Source organism: Petromyzon marinus, chromosome 60, assembly GCF_048934315.1.
Source record: "Petromyzon marinus isolate PM22_M1 ecotype Great Lakes invasive population chromosome 60, UKy_Petmar_22M1.pri1.0, whole genome shotgun sequence".
Classification (NCBI taxonomy): domain Eukaryota; kingdom Metazoa; phylum Chordata; class Hyperoartia; order Petromyzontiformes; family Petromyzontidae; genus Petromyzon; species Petromyzon marinus.
This window is the reverse complement of record NC_133726.1, coordinates 1,187,420-1,199,642: the sequence shown is the minus strand read 5'-3', so window position 1 is coordinate 1,199,642 and position 12,223 is coordinate 1,187,420. Positions and strand designations below refer to the sequence as shown.

The window sequence follows — 12,223 nt, the reverse complement described above, 5'->3', positions numbered from 1 at the left end:
CACGTTACAGAGACACCCAGCACGTTACAGAGACACCCAGCACGTTACAGAGACACCCAGCACGTGACAGAGACACCCAGCACTGTGCAGAGACACCCAGCACGTTACAGAGACACCCAGCACGTTACAGAGACACCCAGCATGTTACAGAGACACCCAGCACGTGACAGAGACACCCAGCACGTTACAGAGACACCCAGTACGTTACAGAGACACCCAGCACGTCACAGAGACACCCATCACGTTACAGAGACACCCAGCACGTTACAGAGATACCCAGCACGTTACAGAGACACCCAGCACGTTACAGAGACACCCAGCACGTTACAGAGACACCCAGCACGTGACAGAGACACCCAGCACGTTACAGAGACACCCAGCACGTGACAGAGACACCCAGCACGTTACAGAGACACCCAGCACGTTACAGAGACACCCAGCACGTGACAGAGACACCCAGCACGTTACAGAGACACCCAGCACGTTACAGAGACACCCAGCATGGTGCAGAGATACTGAGCCCCGTCATAGAAACGTCAACAGAACACCAGCACAGTAACGGTTGACCTCCGTGCTGCTGCTGCTGCCCGACACCGCTTGTGCGTCATGGACTGCTGCCGAACTTGGTCAAGATCATCAGGCGCCACGTTCTACTACAGCTCAGCGACCGGCACTTTCAGGGCACACCTCCCGCGGTCGAACGCAGCCACGAGAGAGAGAATCGTGAACAATGACCTCCTGCGCCTCCCCCCCCCGTGAAGGCTCGCTAAAAGCACCATCGACATTCTAAGAAGAACTCGGCTTCCACGACCAATATTGGGGGTGAGATGGTGTCGCGATAAATGTGCCATTAAACCTGTCACCACCCGACACAGACACTTAGTAAGGTTTGTCACGTAAACAGAACGTGCCAATTCGTTACTAGTACAGCACACCGTTTGTGTGTTGGAGAGTAAACCCACTGCAACATTTACAATTCAAGCAGCGTGACATTTCGACGGCAATTACAACCAGCGTCATCAGGTGGATAGACAAGAGTTGTGGAGAAATCCTCCTCCTGTTTCGATCTATTTTAACGGTCAATATCTAACACTTCCTGTGTAGAAGTGACCTCCAATGTCACGGAAACACCCAGCACAGTGCAGAGATACCCAGAGTGTTACAGAGACACCCAGCAGGTTATAAAGCCACCCAGCACGTTAGAGACACCCAGCATGGTACAGAGAGAAACCCAGCACGTTACACAGACACCCAGCACGGGTCGTTATGCGGATGCCACACAGCCCCCTGCTGCACCGGACAAAAGATTGGCAACACTCGGACAGCCGATCTATTTTTATTGGAGGCATACGCGCACCGCAGTCAAGTACAAGTTCGATACGGAGAGCCCTCGGTAACCTCGAAGATCACGCGCGAGCGGTGCACGGGAGGCTTTTTGCACGAGGCGAAATGCTGCTTAACGCAGAACAATCGGAGGTTCTGCTGGTTTGGCACTCGGGCGAAACACAATGCCCAGCTCCCTCTCCATGTCATCCCCTTCACCCGACCCCAGGTGAAACTCATTTCCGTAGAACTGCTTGTCGTCGTCGTCGTCGTTGTTGTGTTTAGTTTGTTGTCCTTCCCCCGCACCTCTGATGAGCGCGGTTGACTACGTACGGAGCGAAAGAAGTTCAACGGACAGTCCATAGGTACGTACCCGCGCCCATCGGCTCAAAGTTGATTTCGGGTCAGCGTTGGAGAAACTGGCGCCGATCAAGCACCGCACCGCTCGCGATCGCACGACCCCACCCCTGCCGGGTCTCCCGCTGTCGCCAGCCGGGAGGCAATGGAAACGGACCGACGACCGGGAGGGGCTCGCCATCGGCCGTGCCCCTTCGTGGGGCGGCCTGCGGCTAGACACGCAAATCGGAGGGCGCCTCACGTAATAACCACCTCAAGAAGTCCTCGAGGACCTTCGGAAAGACAAAAGGCCTCCTCCGTCCCTGCAGCGGCCTGGCCTCCACTCACGGCCACCCACAAGCGTCAGCGGAGGTCGTGACTTCCTTCAGCACAAACTTTCACCGTCGCCGAGACCACCGAGACATCCGTCACGCTCCCCCCACACTTCCTGCCGCCACCACCACCGCTGCCGCCGCCGCCGCCGCCGCCACCGCCGCCGCCACCGCCGCCACCGCCGCCACCGCCGCCGCCCAGCAGCAGAGTCTCTAGGTCCAGGATCTCTCTGCCTGAACGCTTCCGACTCCGAAGCCGTCCCCCGATAGGCGGCAGGCAGCGTCTCGCCGCGCCCACGCTCCCTTCGGGCAGATTCGTCGCCGGCTCCGCGGCTCCGACCGCCGTCGAGTTCCCCTGGACGCGGTCGCGGTCCTCCGAGAGCCACGCCGACCGCGTCGTCGGATCCCGCGGCCGCTCCCCGAGGCAACTCCGTCAGCGACGTCCGCCCTCGCCCGCGACTCGACATCGCCGCAACTTCGTCAGTGTTGCCTCCTCATCGAGCAACTTCGGGGAAACTCCAAACGGTCGCAAAAACCGACTCCTCGCTCGCCCGCGTCGCCGATCTCCCTCGGCACCCTCGGCACCCTCGGCTCTCTAGGAACCCGTGTCTCCCGTCTCTCTAGGAACCCGTGTCTCTCTAGGAAGCCGTGTCTCCCATCTCTCTAGGAACCCGTGTCTCCCATCTCTCTAGGAACCCGTGTCTCCCGTCTCTCTAGGAACCCGTGTCTCTCTAGGAACCCGTGTCTCTCTAGGAACCCGTGTCTCCCTCGTCTCTCTAGGAACCCGTGTCTCCCTCGTCTCTCCAGGAACCCGTGTCTCTCTAGGAACCTGTGTCTCCCGTCTCTCTAAGAACCCGTGTCTCCCGTCTCTCTAAGAACCCGTGTCTCTCTAGGACACCCTGTGTCTCCCGTCTCTCTAGGAACCCGTGTCTCCCGTCTCTCTAGGAACCCGTGTCTCCCGTCTCTCTAGGAACCCGTGTCTCTCTAGGACACCCTGTGTCTCCCGTCTCTCTAGGAACCCGTGTCTCCCGTCTCTCTAGGAACCCGTGTCTCCGTCTCTCTAGGAACCCGTGTCTCCCGTCTCTCTAGGAACCCGTGTCTCCCGTCTCTCTAGGAACCCGTGTCTCCCGTCTCTCTAGGAACCCGTGTCTCTCTAGGACACCCTGTGTCTCCCGTCTCTCTAGGAACCCGTGTCTCCCGTCTCTCTAGGAACCCGTGTCTCCGTCTCTCTAGGAACCCGTGTCTCCCGTCTCTCTAGGAACCCGTGTCTCCCGTCTCTCTAGGAACCCGTGTCTCTCTAGGAACCCGTGTCTCCCGTCTCTCTAGGAACCCGTGTCTCCCGTCTCTCTAGGAACCCGCGTCTCCCGTCTCTCTAGGAACCCGCCTCTCTCTAGGAACCCGTGTCTCCCATCTCTCTAGGAACCCGTGTCTCCCGTCTCTCTAGGAACCCGTGTCTCCCGTCTCTCTAGGAACCCGCGTCTCTCTAGGAACCCGTGTCTCCCATCTCTCTAGGAACCCGTGTCTCCCGTCTCTCTAGGAACCCGCGTCTCTCTAGGAACCCGTGTCTCCCGTCTCTCTAGGAACCCGTGTCTCCCGTCTCTCTAGGAACCCGTGTCTCCCGTCTCTCTAGGAACCCGTGTCTCCCGTCTCTCTAGGAACCCGTGTCTCCAGTCTCTCTAGGAACCCGTGTCTCCCGTGTCTCTAGGAACCCGTGTCTCCAGTCTCTCTAGGAACCCGTGTCTCCCGTCTCTCTAGGAACCCGTGTCTCCCGTCTCTCTAGGAACCCGTGTCTCCCGTCTCTCTAGGAACCCGTGTCTCCCGTCTCTCTAGGAACCCGTGTCTCCCGTCTCTCTAGGAACCCGTGTCTCCCGTCTCTCTAGGAACCCGCGTCTCCCGTCTCTCTAGGAACCCGCGTCTCCCGTCTCTCTAGGAACCCGCGTCTCCCGTCTCTCTAGGAACCCGCGTCTCCCGTCTCTCTAGGAACCCGTGTCTCCCGTCTCTCTAGGAACCCGTGTCTCCCGTCTCTCTAGGAACCCGCGTCTCCCGTCTCTCTAGGAACCCGTGTCTCTCTAGGAACCCGTGTCTCCCGTCTCTCTAGGAACCCGCGTCTCCCGTCTCTCTAGGAACCCATGTCTCTCTAGGAACCCGTGTCTCCCGTCTCTCTAGGAACCCGCGTCTCCCGTCTCTCTAGGAACCCGTGTCTCTCTAGGAACCCGTGTCTCCCGTCTCTCTAGGAACCCGTGTCTCCCGTCTCTCTAGGAACCCGTGTCTCCCGTCTCTCTAGGAACCCGTGTCTCTCTAGGAACCCGTGTCTCCCGTCTCTCTAGGAACCCGTGTCTCCCGTCTCTCTAGGAACCTGTGTCACACGTCTCTCTAGGAACCCGTGTCTCCCGTCTCTCTAGGAACCCGTGTCTCACGTCTCTCTAGGAACCCGTGTCTCCCGTCTCTCTAGGAACCCGCGTCTCCCGTCTCTCTAGGAACCCGCGTCTCTCTAGGAACCCGTGTCTCCCATCTCTCTGGAACCCGTGTCTCCCGTCTCTCTAGGAACCCGTGTCTCTCTAGGAACCCGTGTCTCCCATCTCTCTAGGAACCCGTGTCTCCCGTCTCTCTAGGAACCCGTGTCTCCCGTCTCTCTAGGAACCCGCGTCTCTCTAGGAACCCGTGTCTCCCGTCTCTCTAGGAACCCGTGTCTCCCGTCTCTCTAGGAACCCGCGTCTCTCTAGGAACCCGTGTCTCCCGTCTCTCTAGGAACCCGTGTCTCCCGTCTCTCTAGGAACCCGTGTCTCCCATCTCTCTAGGAACCCGTGTCTCCCGTCTCTCTAGGAACCCGTGTCTCCAGTCTCTCTAGGAACCCGTGTCTCCCGTGTCTCTAGGAACCCGTGTCTCCCGTCTCTCTAGGAACCCGTGTCTCCCGTCTCTCTAGGAACCCGTGTCTCCCGTCTCTCTAGGAACCCGTGTCTCCCGTCTCTCTAGGAACCCGTGTCTCCCGTCTCTCTAGGAACCCGTGTCTCCCGTCTCTCTAGGAACCCGTGTCTCCCGTCTCTCTAGGAACCCGTGTCTCCCGTCTCTCTAGGAACCCGCGTCTCCCGTCTCTCTAGGAACCCGCGTCTCCCGTCTCTCTAGGAACCCGCGTCTCCCGTCTCTCTAGGAACCCGTGTCTCCCGTCTCTCTAGGAACCCGTGTCTCCCGTCTCTCTAGGAACCCGCGTCTCCCGTCTCTCTAGGAACCCGCGTCTCCCGTCTCTCTAGGAACCCGCGTCTCCCGTCTCTCTAGGAACCCGTGTCTCCCGTCTCTCTAGGAACCCGTGTCTCTCTAGGAACCCGTGTCTCCCGTCTCTCTAGGAACCCGTGTCTCCCGTCTCTCTAGGAACCCGCGTCTCCCGTCTCTCTAGGAACCCGTGTCTCTCTAGGAACCCGTGTCTCCCGTCTCTCTAGGAACCCGCGTCTCCCGTCTCTCTAGGAACCCGTGTCTCTCTAGGAACCCGTGTCTCCCGTCTCTCTAGGAACCCGTGTCTCCCGTCTCTCTAGGAACCCGTGTCTCTCTAGGAACCCGTGTCTCCCGTCTCTCTAGGAACCCGTGTCTCCCGTCTCTCTAGGAACCCGTGTCACACGTCTCTCTAGGAACCCGTGTCTCCCGTCTCTCTAGGAACCCGTGTCTCCCGTCTCTCTAGGAACCCGCGTCTCCCGTCTCTCTAGGAACCCGTGTCTCCCGTCTCTCGGAACCCGCGTCCCCCACAGAACCTGCGTCTCCCACGGAACCCGTGTCTCCCGTCTCTCTAGGAACCCGTGTCTCTCGTCCCTAGGAACCCGCGTCTCCCACAGAACCTGCGTCTCCCACAGAACCCGCGTTTCCCGTCTCTCTAGGAACCCGTGTCTCCCGTCTCTCTAGGAACCCGTGTCTCCCGTCTCTCTAGGCACCCACGTCTCCCGTCTCTCTAGGATCCCGCGTCTGCTGTCTCTCTAGGAACCCGTGTCTCCCGTCTCTCTAGGAACCCGTGTCTCCCGTCTCTCTAGGAACCCGTGTCTCCCATCTCTCTCTAGGAACCCGTGTCTCCCATCTCTCTAGGAACCCGTGTCTCCACGTCTCTCAGAGCCCGCGTCTCCCACAGAACCTGCGTCTCCCACGGAACCCGTGTCTCCCGTCTCTTTAGGAACCCGTGTCTCTCGTCCCTAGGAACCCGTGTCTCCCGTCTCTCTAGGAACCCGTGTCTCTCTAGGAACCCGTGTCTCCCGTCTCTCTAGGAACCCGTGTCTCCCGTCTCTCTAGGAACCTGTGTCTCCCGTCTCTCTAGGAACCCGCGTCTCCCACAGAACCTGCGTCTCCCACAGAACCCGTGTCTCCCGTCTCTCCAGGAACCCGTGTCTCCCGTCTCTCTCTAGGAACCCGTGTCTCCCATCTCTCTAGGAACCGGCGTCTCCCGTCTCTCAGAACCCGCGTCTCTCTCGGAACCCACGTTGCCTGGTCACGTTATAAATTGCATTGTTATAGACACCCAGCGTGATATATAAACACCCTGCACTATGTACAGACACCGAGAACAATCGCCAGACGGTCCGCACAACACAGAGACACTCATCATCATCATCGTACAGACGCCCTCACTAAAGGGGGTACACACACCGCATGCTATGGAGCAACAGCACGTACGGCGTAGACATCCAGACGCCCGGCAGGTAACCGAGAGCACCACGTACACTCGCTCCCCTCCGAGCACACATCCAGCGGGAGTAGAGCGCAGGGTGCAAGGTGGCCACTGCACTACCAGCACTCACTGGTGCACCACCACCACCCTGCTGCACCACCACCACACTGCTGCACCACCACCACACTGCTGTACCACCACCACCCTGCTGCACCACCACCACACTGCTGTACCACCACTCACTGGTGCACCACCACCACCCTGCTGCACCACCACCACCCTGCTGCACCACCACCACACTGCTGCACCACCACCACCCTGCTGTACCACCACTCACTGCTGCACCACCACCACCCTGCTGTACCACCACCATCCTGCTGTGCCACCACCCACTGCTGCACCACCACCACCCTGCTGCACAACCACCACCCTGCTGCACCACCACCACCACCCTGCTGCACCACAACCACCACCCTGCTGCACCACCACCACCACCACCCTGCTGCACCAGGGCACCCAACGCAAGCAGCAGGGGGAGGAGAAGCAGGGGGAAGGCTAGGAGGAGGAGGAGGAGGGGGGTAAGGAGTAGGAGGAAGATGAGCGTGACACGGGAGGGGCCTGATGAATGTCGATCGGTGTGGGGGTGTGCTGGGGGGGGGGGTGGGGGGGGGGCATCGTTGATCGTGGGCCGGGAAGGAATTAAAATAAAAAATGAAAAACGACAAAAGGGGTAAAAAACTATAACAAAAACGCAGAGGGGGAAGCGGGAAAACCAAACCACCCACCAGCGCCGCCAATCATCCCCGCACGAAGGTCACGCGGCTCGCGCCAAATTACCTCTCTCCCTCCGCCTGGGCGGGCGCGCGACACAATCCGCGACAATGCGGCCTAATCTGCGCGCAGGTAAACATTTAGAGGCGCAGCCCTTGAGCCGCCGCCGCCGCCGCCGCCGGCGCCGGCGCCGCCGGCGGCGCGAGGACACGCGCCATAAAGAGGCAGGTAATTGGTTTGACGGGCGACACCTGATGCCCCGTGGCGTGTGAGCAGGGGAGGGCCGCGGGGGGCCCCGCGCCACGTGAACCCATCCGGGGGGAGAGGCGCAGAGAGAGAGAGGCGCAGAGAGAGAGGCGCAGAGAGAGAGGCGCAGAGAGAGAGGCGCAGAGAGAGAGAGGCGCAGAGAGAGAGGCGCAGAGAGAGAGGCGCAGAGAGAGAGAGGCGCAGAGAGAGAGGCGCAGAGAGAGAGAGGCGCAGAGAGAGAGAGGCGCACAGAGAGAGGCGCAGAGAGAGAGGCGCAGAGAGAGAGGCGCAGAGAGAGAGGCGCAGAGAGAGAGGCGCAGAGAGAGAGGCGCAGAGAGAGAGGCGCAGAGAGAGAGGCGCAGAGAGAGAGGCGCAGAGAGAGAGGCGCGCGCAGACGACACGCGGCTCTCTCCTGTGTATGTGCGAGCGTGAGCGTGTGTGTGTGAGCGTGCGTGTGTGAGCGTGTGTGTGAGCACGTGAGCGTGTGTGTGTGCGCGTGTGTGTGAGCACGTGTGTGTGAGCGTGTGTGTGTGAGCGTGCGTGTGAGCACGTGAGCGTGTGTGTGTGAGCGTGTGTGTGAGCACGTGAGCGTGTGTGTGTGAGCGTGTGTGTGAGCGTGTGTGTGAGCACGTGAGCGTGTGTGTGTGAGCGTGCGTGTGAGCACGTGAGCGTGTGTGTGTGAGCGTGTGTGTGAGCGTGTGTGTGAGCACGTGAGCGTGTGTGTGTGAGCGTGTGTGTGAGCACGTGTGCGTGAGCGTGTGTGTGTGAGCGTGTGTGTGTGAGCACGTGAGCGTGTGTGTGTGTGAGCGTGTGTGCGAGCGTGTGTGCGAGCGTGTGTGCGAGCGTGTGTGAGCGTGTGTGAGCGTGTGTGAGCGTGTGTGCATGCGTGTGTGTGCGTGTGTGCGAGTGTGCGTGTGTGCGAGTGTGTGTGTGTGCGAGCGTGTGTGCGAGCGTGTGCGAGCGTGTGCGTGCGTGTGTGCGAGTGTGTGTGAGTGTGTGTGCGCGTGTGTGCGAGCGTGTGTGCGAGCGTGTGTGTGTGAGCGTGCGTGCAAGCGTGCGTGTGTCAGCGTGTGTGTGAGCGTGTGTGAGCGTGTGTGTGTGAGCGTGTGTGCGAGCGTGTGTGCGAGCGTGTGTGCGAGCGTGTGTGTGTGAGCGTGTGTGCGAGCGTGTGTGCGAGCGTGTGTGCGAGCGTGTGTGTGTGAGCGTGCGTGCGAGCGTGCGTGTGTCAGCGTGTGTGTGAGCGTGTGTGTGTGAGCGTGTGTGGGGGGTAGCGGCGGCGGAGCGGTTGGAGCACTGCACTACGGACCTGGCAACCCGGGTTCGATTCCCCATCACGGCCATCACCGGTGACCATTATCCGAACCGGTCATGGGCCTCCCTTAGGTCGACTCAGACTCAAATGAGTACCTGGTGCGATGTTTAAACATCGCCACTAGGGAGACAAAGGCGGCCGGGCGTGGTGCTGGCCACCCGCCCCCTCGTGTGCCGTGCCGGCCTTCACAGGTGCTGCTCGCTAACAGCGCTTGCCCCTACAGTCTGTTACAGGCTACACGGAGGGGATCTTTGTCTTTGTGTTTGTGTGCCGCATCACGGCACACACCACAGCGGGACACCGCGAGACTTGAAGGACTCTGCAGCAACGGAGAGCCGGGACAGCTCGCTGTCAGCGACGCACAAAGTTGTAAATTGCGTCACCCCGTGCTCCGTTTGGTGCCGATGATTCACCTTCTAAAACACAATCTGGCCGTGTCTCGCACACCCCCAGAAAGGGGCAACGCGCACCCCCCCGTGCACCCCGGGTCAAGAGCCACCGGTGCAGCGCGGGTGGAGGAGGAGACCCTGGGAGGGGCCCTCGCGACACCTCCCCCCCCCCCGGGGCATCCCCTCCGGACAGCAGCGCCCCACAGCCTTGCGGCAGCGGGAGCCACGGCGGCTGCCCCCGAGGCTCCCGCGAGGTTCCGCGGCAGTGGACGGCGGCGTGGAGCGGTGGTGTCGTGGTTGGCGCGCGTATGGGCGAGCGTGTGGGTGAGTGGGTGAGCGTGTGGGTGAGCGTGTGGGTGAGTGGGTGAGCGTGTGGATGAGCGTGTGGGTGAGTGGGTGAGCGTGTGGGCGAGCGTGTGGGTGAGTGGGTGAGCGTGTGGGTGAGCGTGTGGGTGAGTGGGTGAGCGTGTGGGTGAGCGTGTGGGTGAGTGGGTGAGCGTGTGGGTGAGCGTGTGGGCGAGTGGGTGAGCGTATGGATGAGCGAGTGAGTGGGTGACTGCGTGGGTGAGCGAGTGGGTGGGTGACTGTGTGGGTGGGTGAGCGTATGCGTGAGCGAGTGGGTGAGTGGGTGAGCGTATGGGTGAGCGTGTGGGTGAGTGGGTGAGCGAATGTATGAACGTGTGGGTGAGTGGGTGAGCGTATGTGTGAGCGTGTGGGTGAGTGGGTGAGCGTATGTGTGAGCGTGTGGGTGAGTGGGTGAGCGTATGTGTGAGCGTGTGGGTGAGTGGGTGAGTGTATGGGTGAGCGAGTGGGTGAGCACGAGGATGAGTGTGTGTGAGAGCGTGGGTGAGTGGGTGAGTGTATGGGTGAGCGAGTGGGTGAGTGGGTGAGTGTATGGGTGAGCGAGTGGATGAGTGGGTGAGCGTATGGGTGAGCGTGTGGGTGAGTGGGTGAGCGTATGTGTGAGCGTGTGGGTGAGCGCGAGGATGAGTGCGCATGGGTGGGTGGGTGAGCGGCGCTCGTGCTCACCTGCGGCACAGCTCACCGAAGAGGCCGCTGGGATTGAGGGCTCCGCTCCCCACGCCACGCATGGCGCTGAGGACGTGGAGCAGGCTGGAGGAGAGCGGCCCAGCAGGGCCCAGCGTGAGAGACAGAGCTCCCTGTAGAGACACACACAGGGTGAGAGACAGAGACACACACAGAGTGAGAGACAGAGACACACACAGGGTGAGAGACAGAGACACACACAGGGTGAGAGACAGAGACACACAGAGTGAGAGACAGAGACACACACAGGGTGAGAGACAGAGACACACACAGAGTGAGAGACAGAGACACACACAGGGGGAGAGACAGAGACACACACAGGGTGAGAGACAGAGACACACACAGAGTGAGAGACAGAGACACACACAGGGGGAGAGACAGAGACACACACAGGGTGAGAGACAGAGACACACACAGGGTGAGAGACAGAGACACACACAGGGTGAGAGACAGCTCTCTGTTGTGTGGCAAGTGTAGTCGGGTGTAGTGGTGAGTGGTGATTAGTTGTGAGTAGTGAGTGGTGAGTGATGGCGAGTAGTGTTGAGTGGAGATTAGTTTCGAGTAGTGAGTGATGGTGAGTAGTGGTGAGTGGTGAATAGTTGTGAGTAGTGAGTGGTGAGTAGTGGTGAGTGGTGATTAGTTGTGAGTAGTGAGTGGTGAGTAGTGGTGAGTGGTGATTAGTTGTGAGTAGTGAGTGATGGTGAGTAGTGTTGAGTGGTGATTAGTTGTGAGTGATGGTGAGTAGTATTGAGTGGTGATGAGTTTCGAGTAGTGAGTGATGGTGAGTAGTGTTGAGTGGTGATTAGTTGTGAGTAGTGAGTGGTGAGTAGTGGTGAGTGGTGATTAGTTGTGAGTAGTGAGTAGTGGTGAGTGATTATTGGTTGTGAGTCGTGAGTGGCGAGTGTTGGTGAGTAGTGAGTGGTGAGTAGTGGCGCGTGGTGGTGTGTAGTGGTGAGTGGTGATTAGTTGTGAGTAGTAGTGAGTGATGGTGAGTAGTGTTGAGTGGTAATTAGTTGTGAATAGTGAGTGATGGTGTGTAGTGGCGAGTGGTAACTGTGTAACAAGTGATTAGTTGTGAGTAGTGAGTGATGGTGAGTAGTGTTGATTGGTGATTAGTTGTGAGTATTCTTAGTTTTTTCGGTAAAGTCACGTTGAAGAGAAACAACAAAATAACAAAATATATATAAAACAATAAAAAATTCTCACGACGTTTCGACCATAACTCAAACGGTCATCATCAGGTGTGTTTTATATATGTTTATATATATTTTGTTATTTTGTTGTTTCTCTTCAACGTGACTTTACCGAAAAAACTAAGAATATGAATTACTGCAGTCACGAAAGCTTTAAATCAAAATTTAGTTGTGAGTAGTGAGCGGTGCGTAGTGGTGAGTAGCGGTGGACTGGTGAGTAGTGAGTGGTGAGTAGTGGTGCGTGGTGGTGTGTAGTGGCGAGTGGAGATTAGTTGTGAGTAGTAGTGATGGTGTGTAGTGTTGAGTGGTGATTAGTTGTGAGTAGTGAGCGGTGCGTAGTGGTGAGTAGCGGTGGACTGGTGAGTAGTGAGTGGTGAGTAGTGGTGCGTGGTGGTGTGTAGTGGCGAGTGGAGATTAGTTGTGAGTAGTGAGTGATGGTGAGTAGTGTTGAGTGGTGATTAGTTGTGAGTGATGGTGAGTAGTATTGAGTGGTGATGAGTTTCGAGTAGTGAGTGATGGTGAGTAGTGTTGAGTGGTGATTAGTTGTGAGTAGTGAGTGGTGAGTAGTGGTGAGTGGTGATTAGTTGTGAGTAGTGAGTAGTGGTGAGTGATTATTGGTTGTGAGTCGTGAG

At 58.8% G+C, this 12,223-nt stretch overlaps 1 protein-coding gene across 3 annotated transcripts in view; it reads right to left on the bottom strand.

The window, feature by feature from the left end:
• Window positions 1–12,223, bottom strand: part of LOC116955475 (ubiquitin carboxyl-terminal hydrolase 16-like) — a 59,240-nt gene that overhangs the window by 30,630 nt on the left and 16,387 nt on the right. For all 3 annotated transcript variants that reach the window (XM_076053238.1, XM_032976575.2, XM_032976577.2), the window contains exon 8: window positions 10,381–10,511. In XM_076053238.1, coding sequence (XP_075909353.1) covers window positions 10,381–10,511 — 131 coding nt within the window. The remainder of the gene's footprint in view (window positions 1–10,380; window positions 10,512–12,223) is intronic.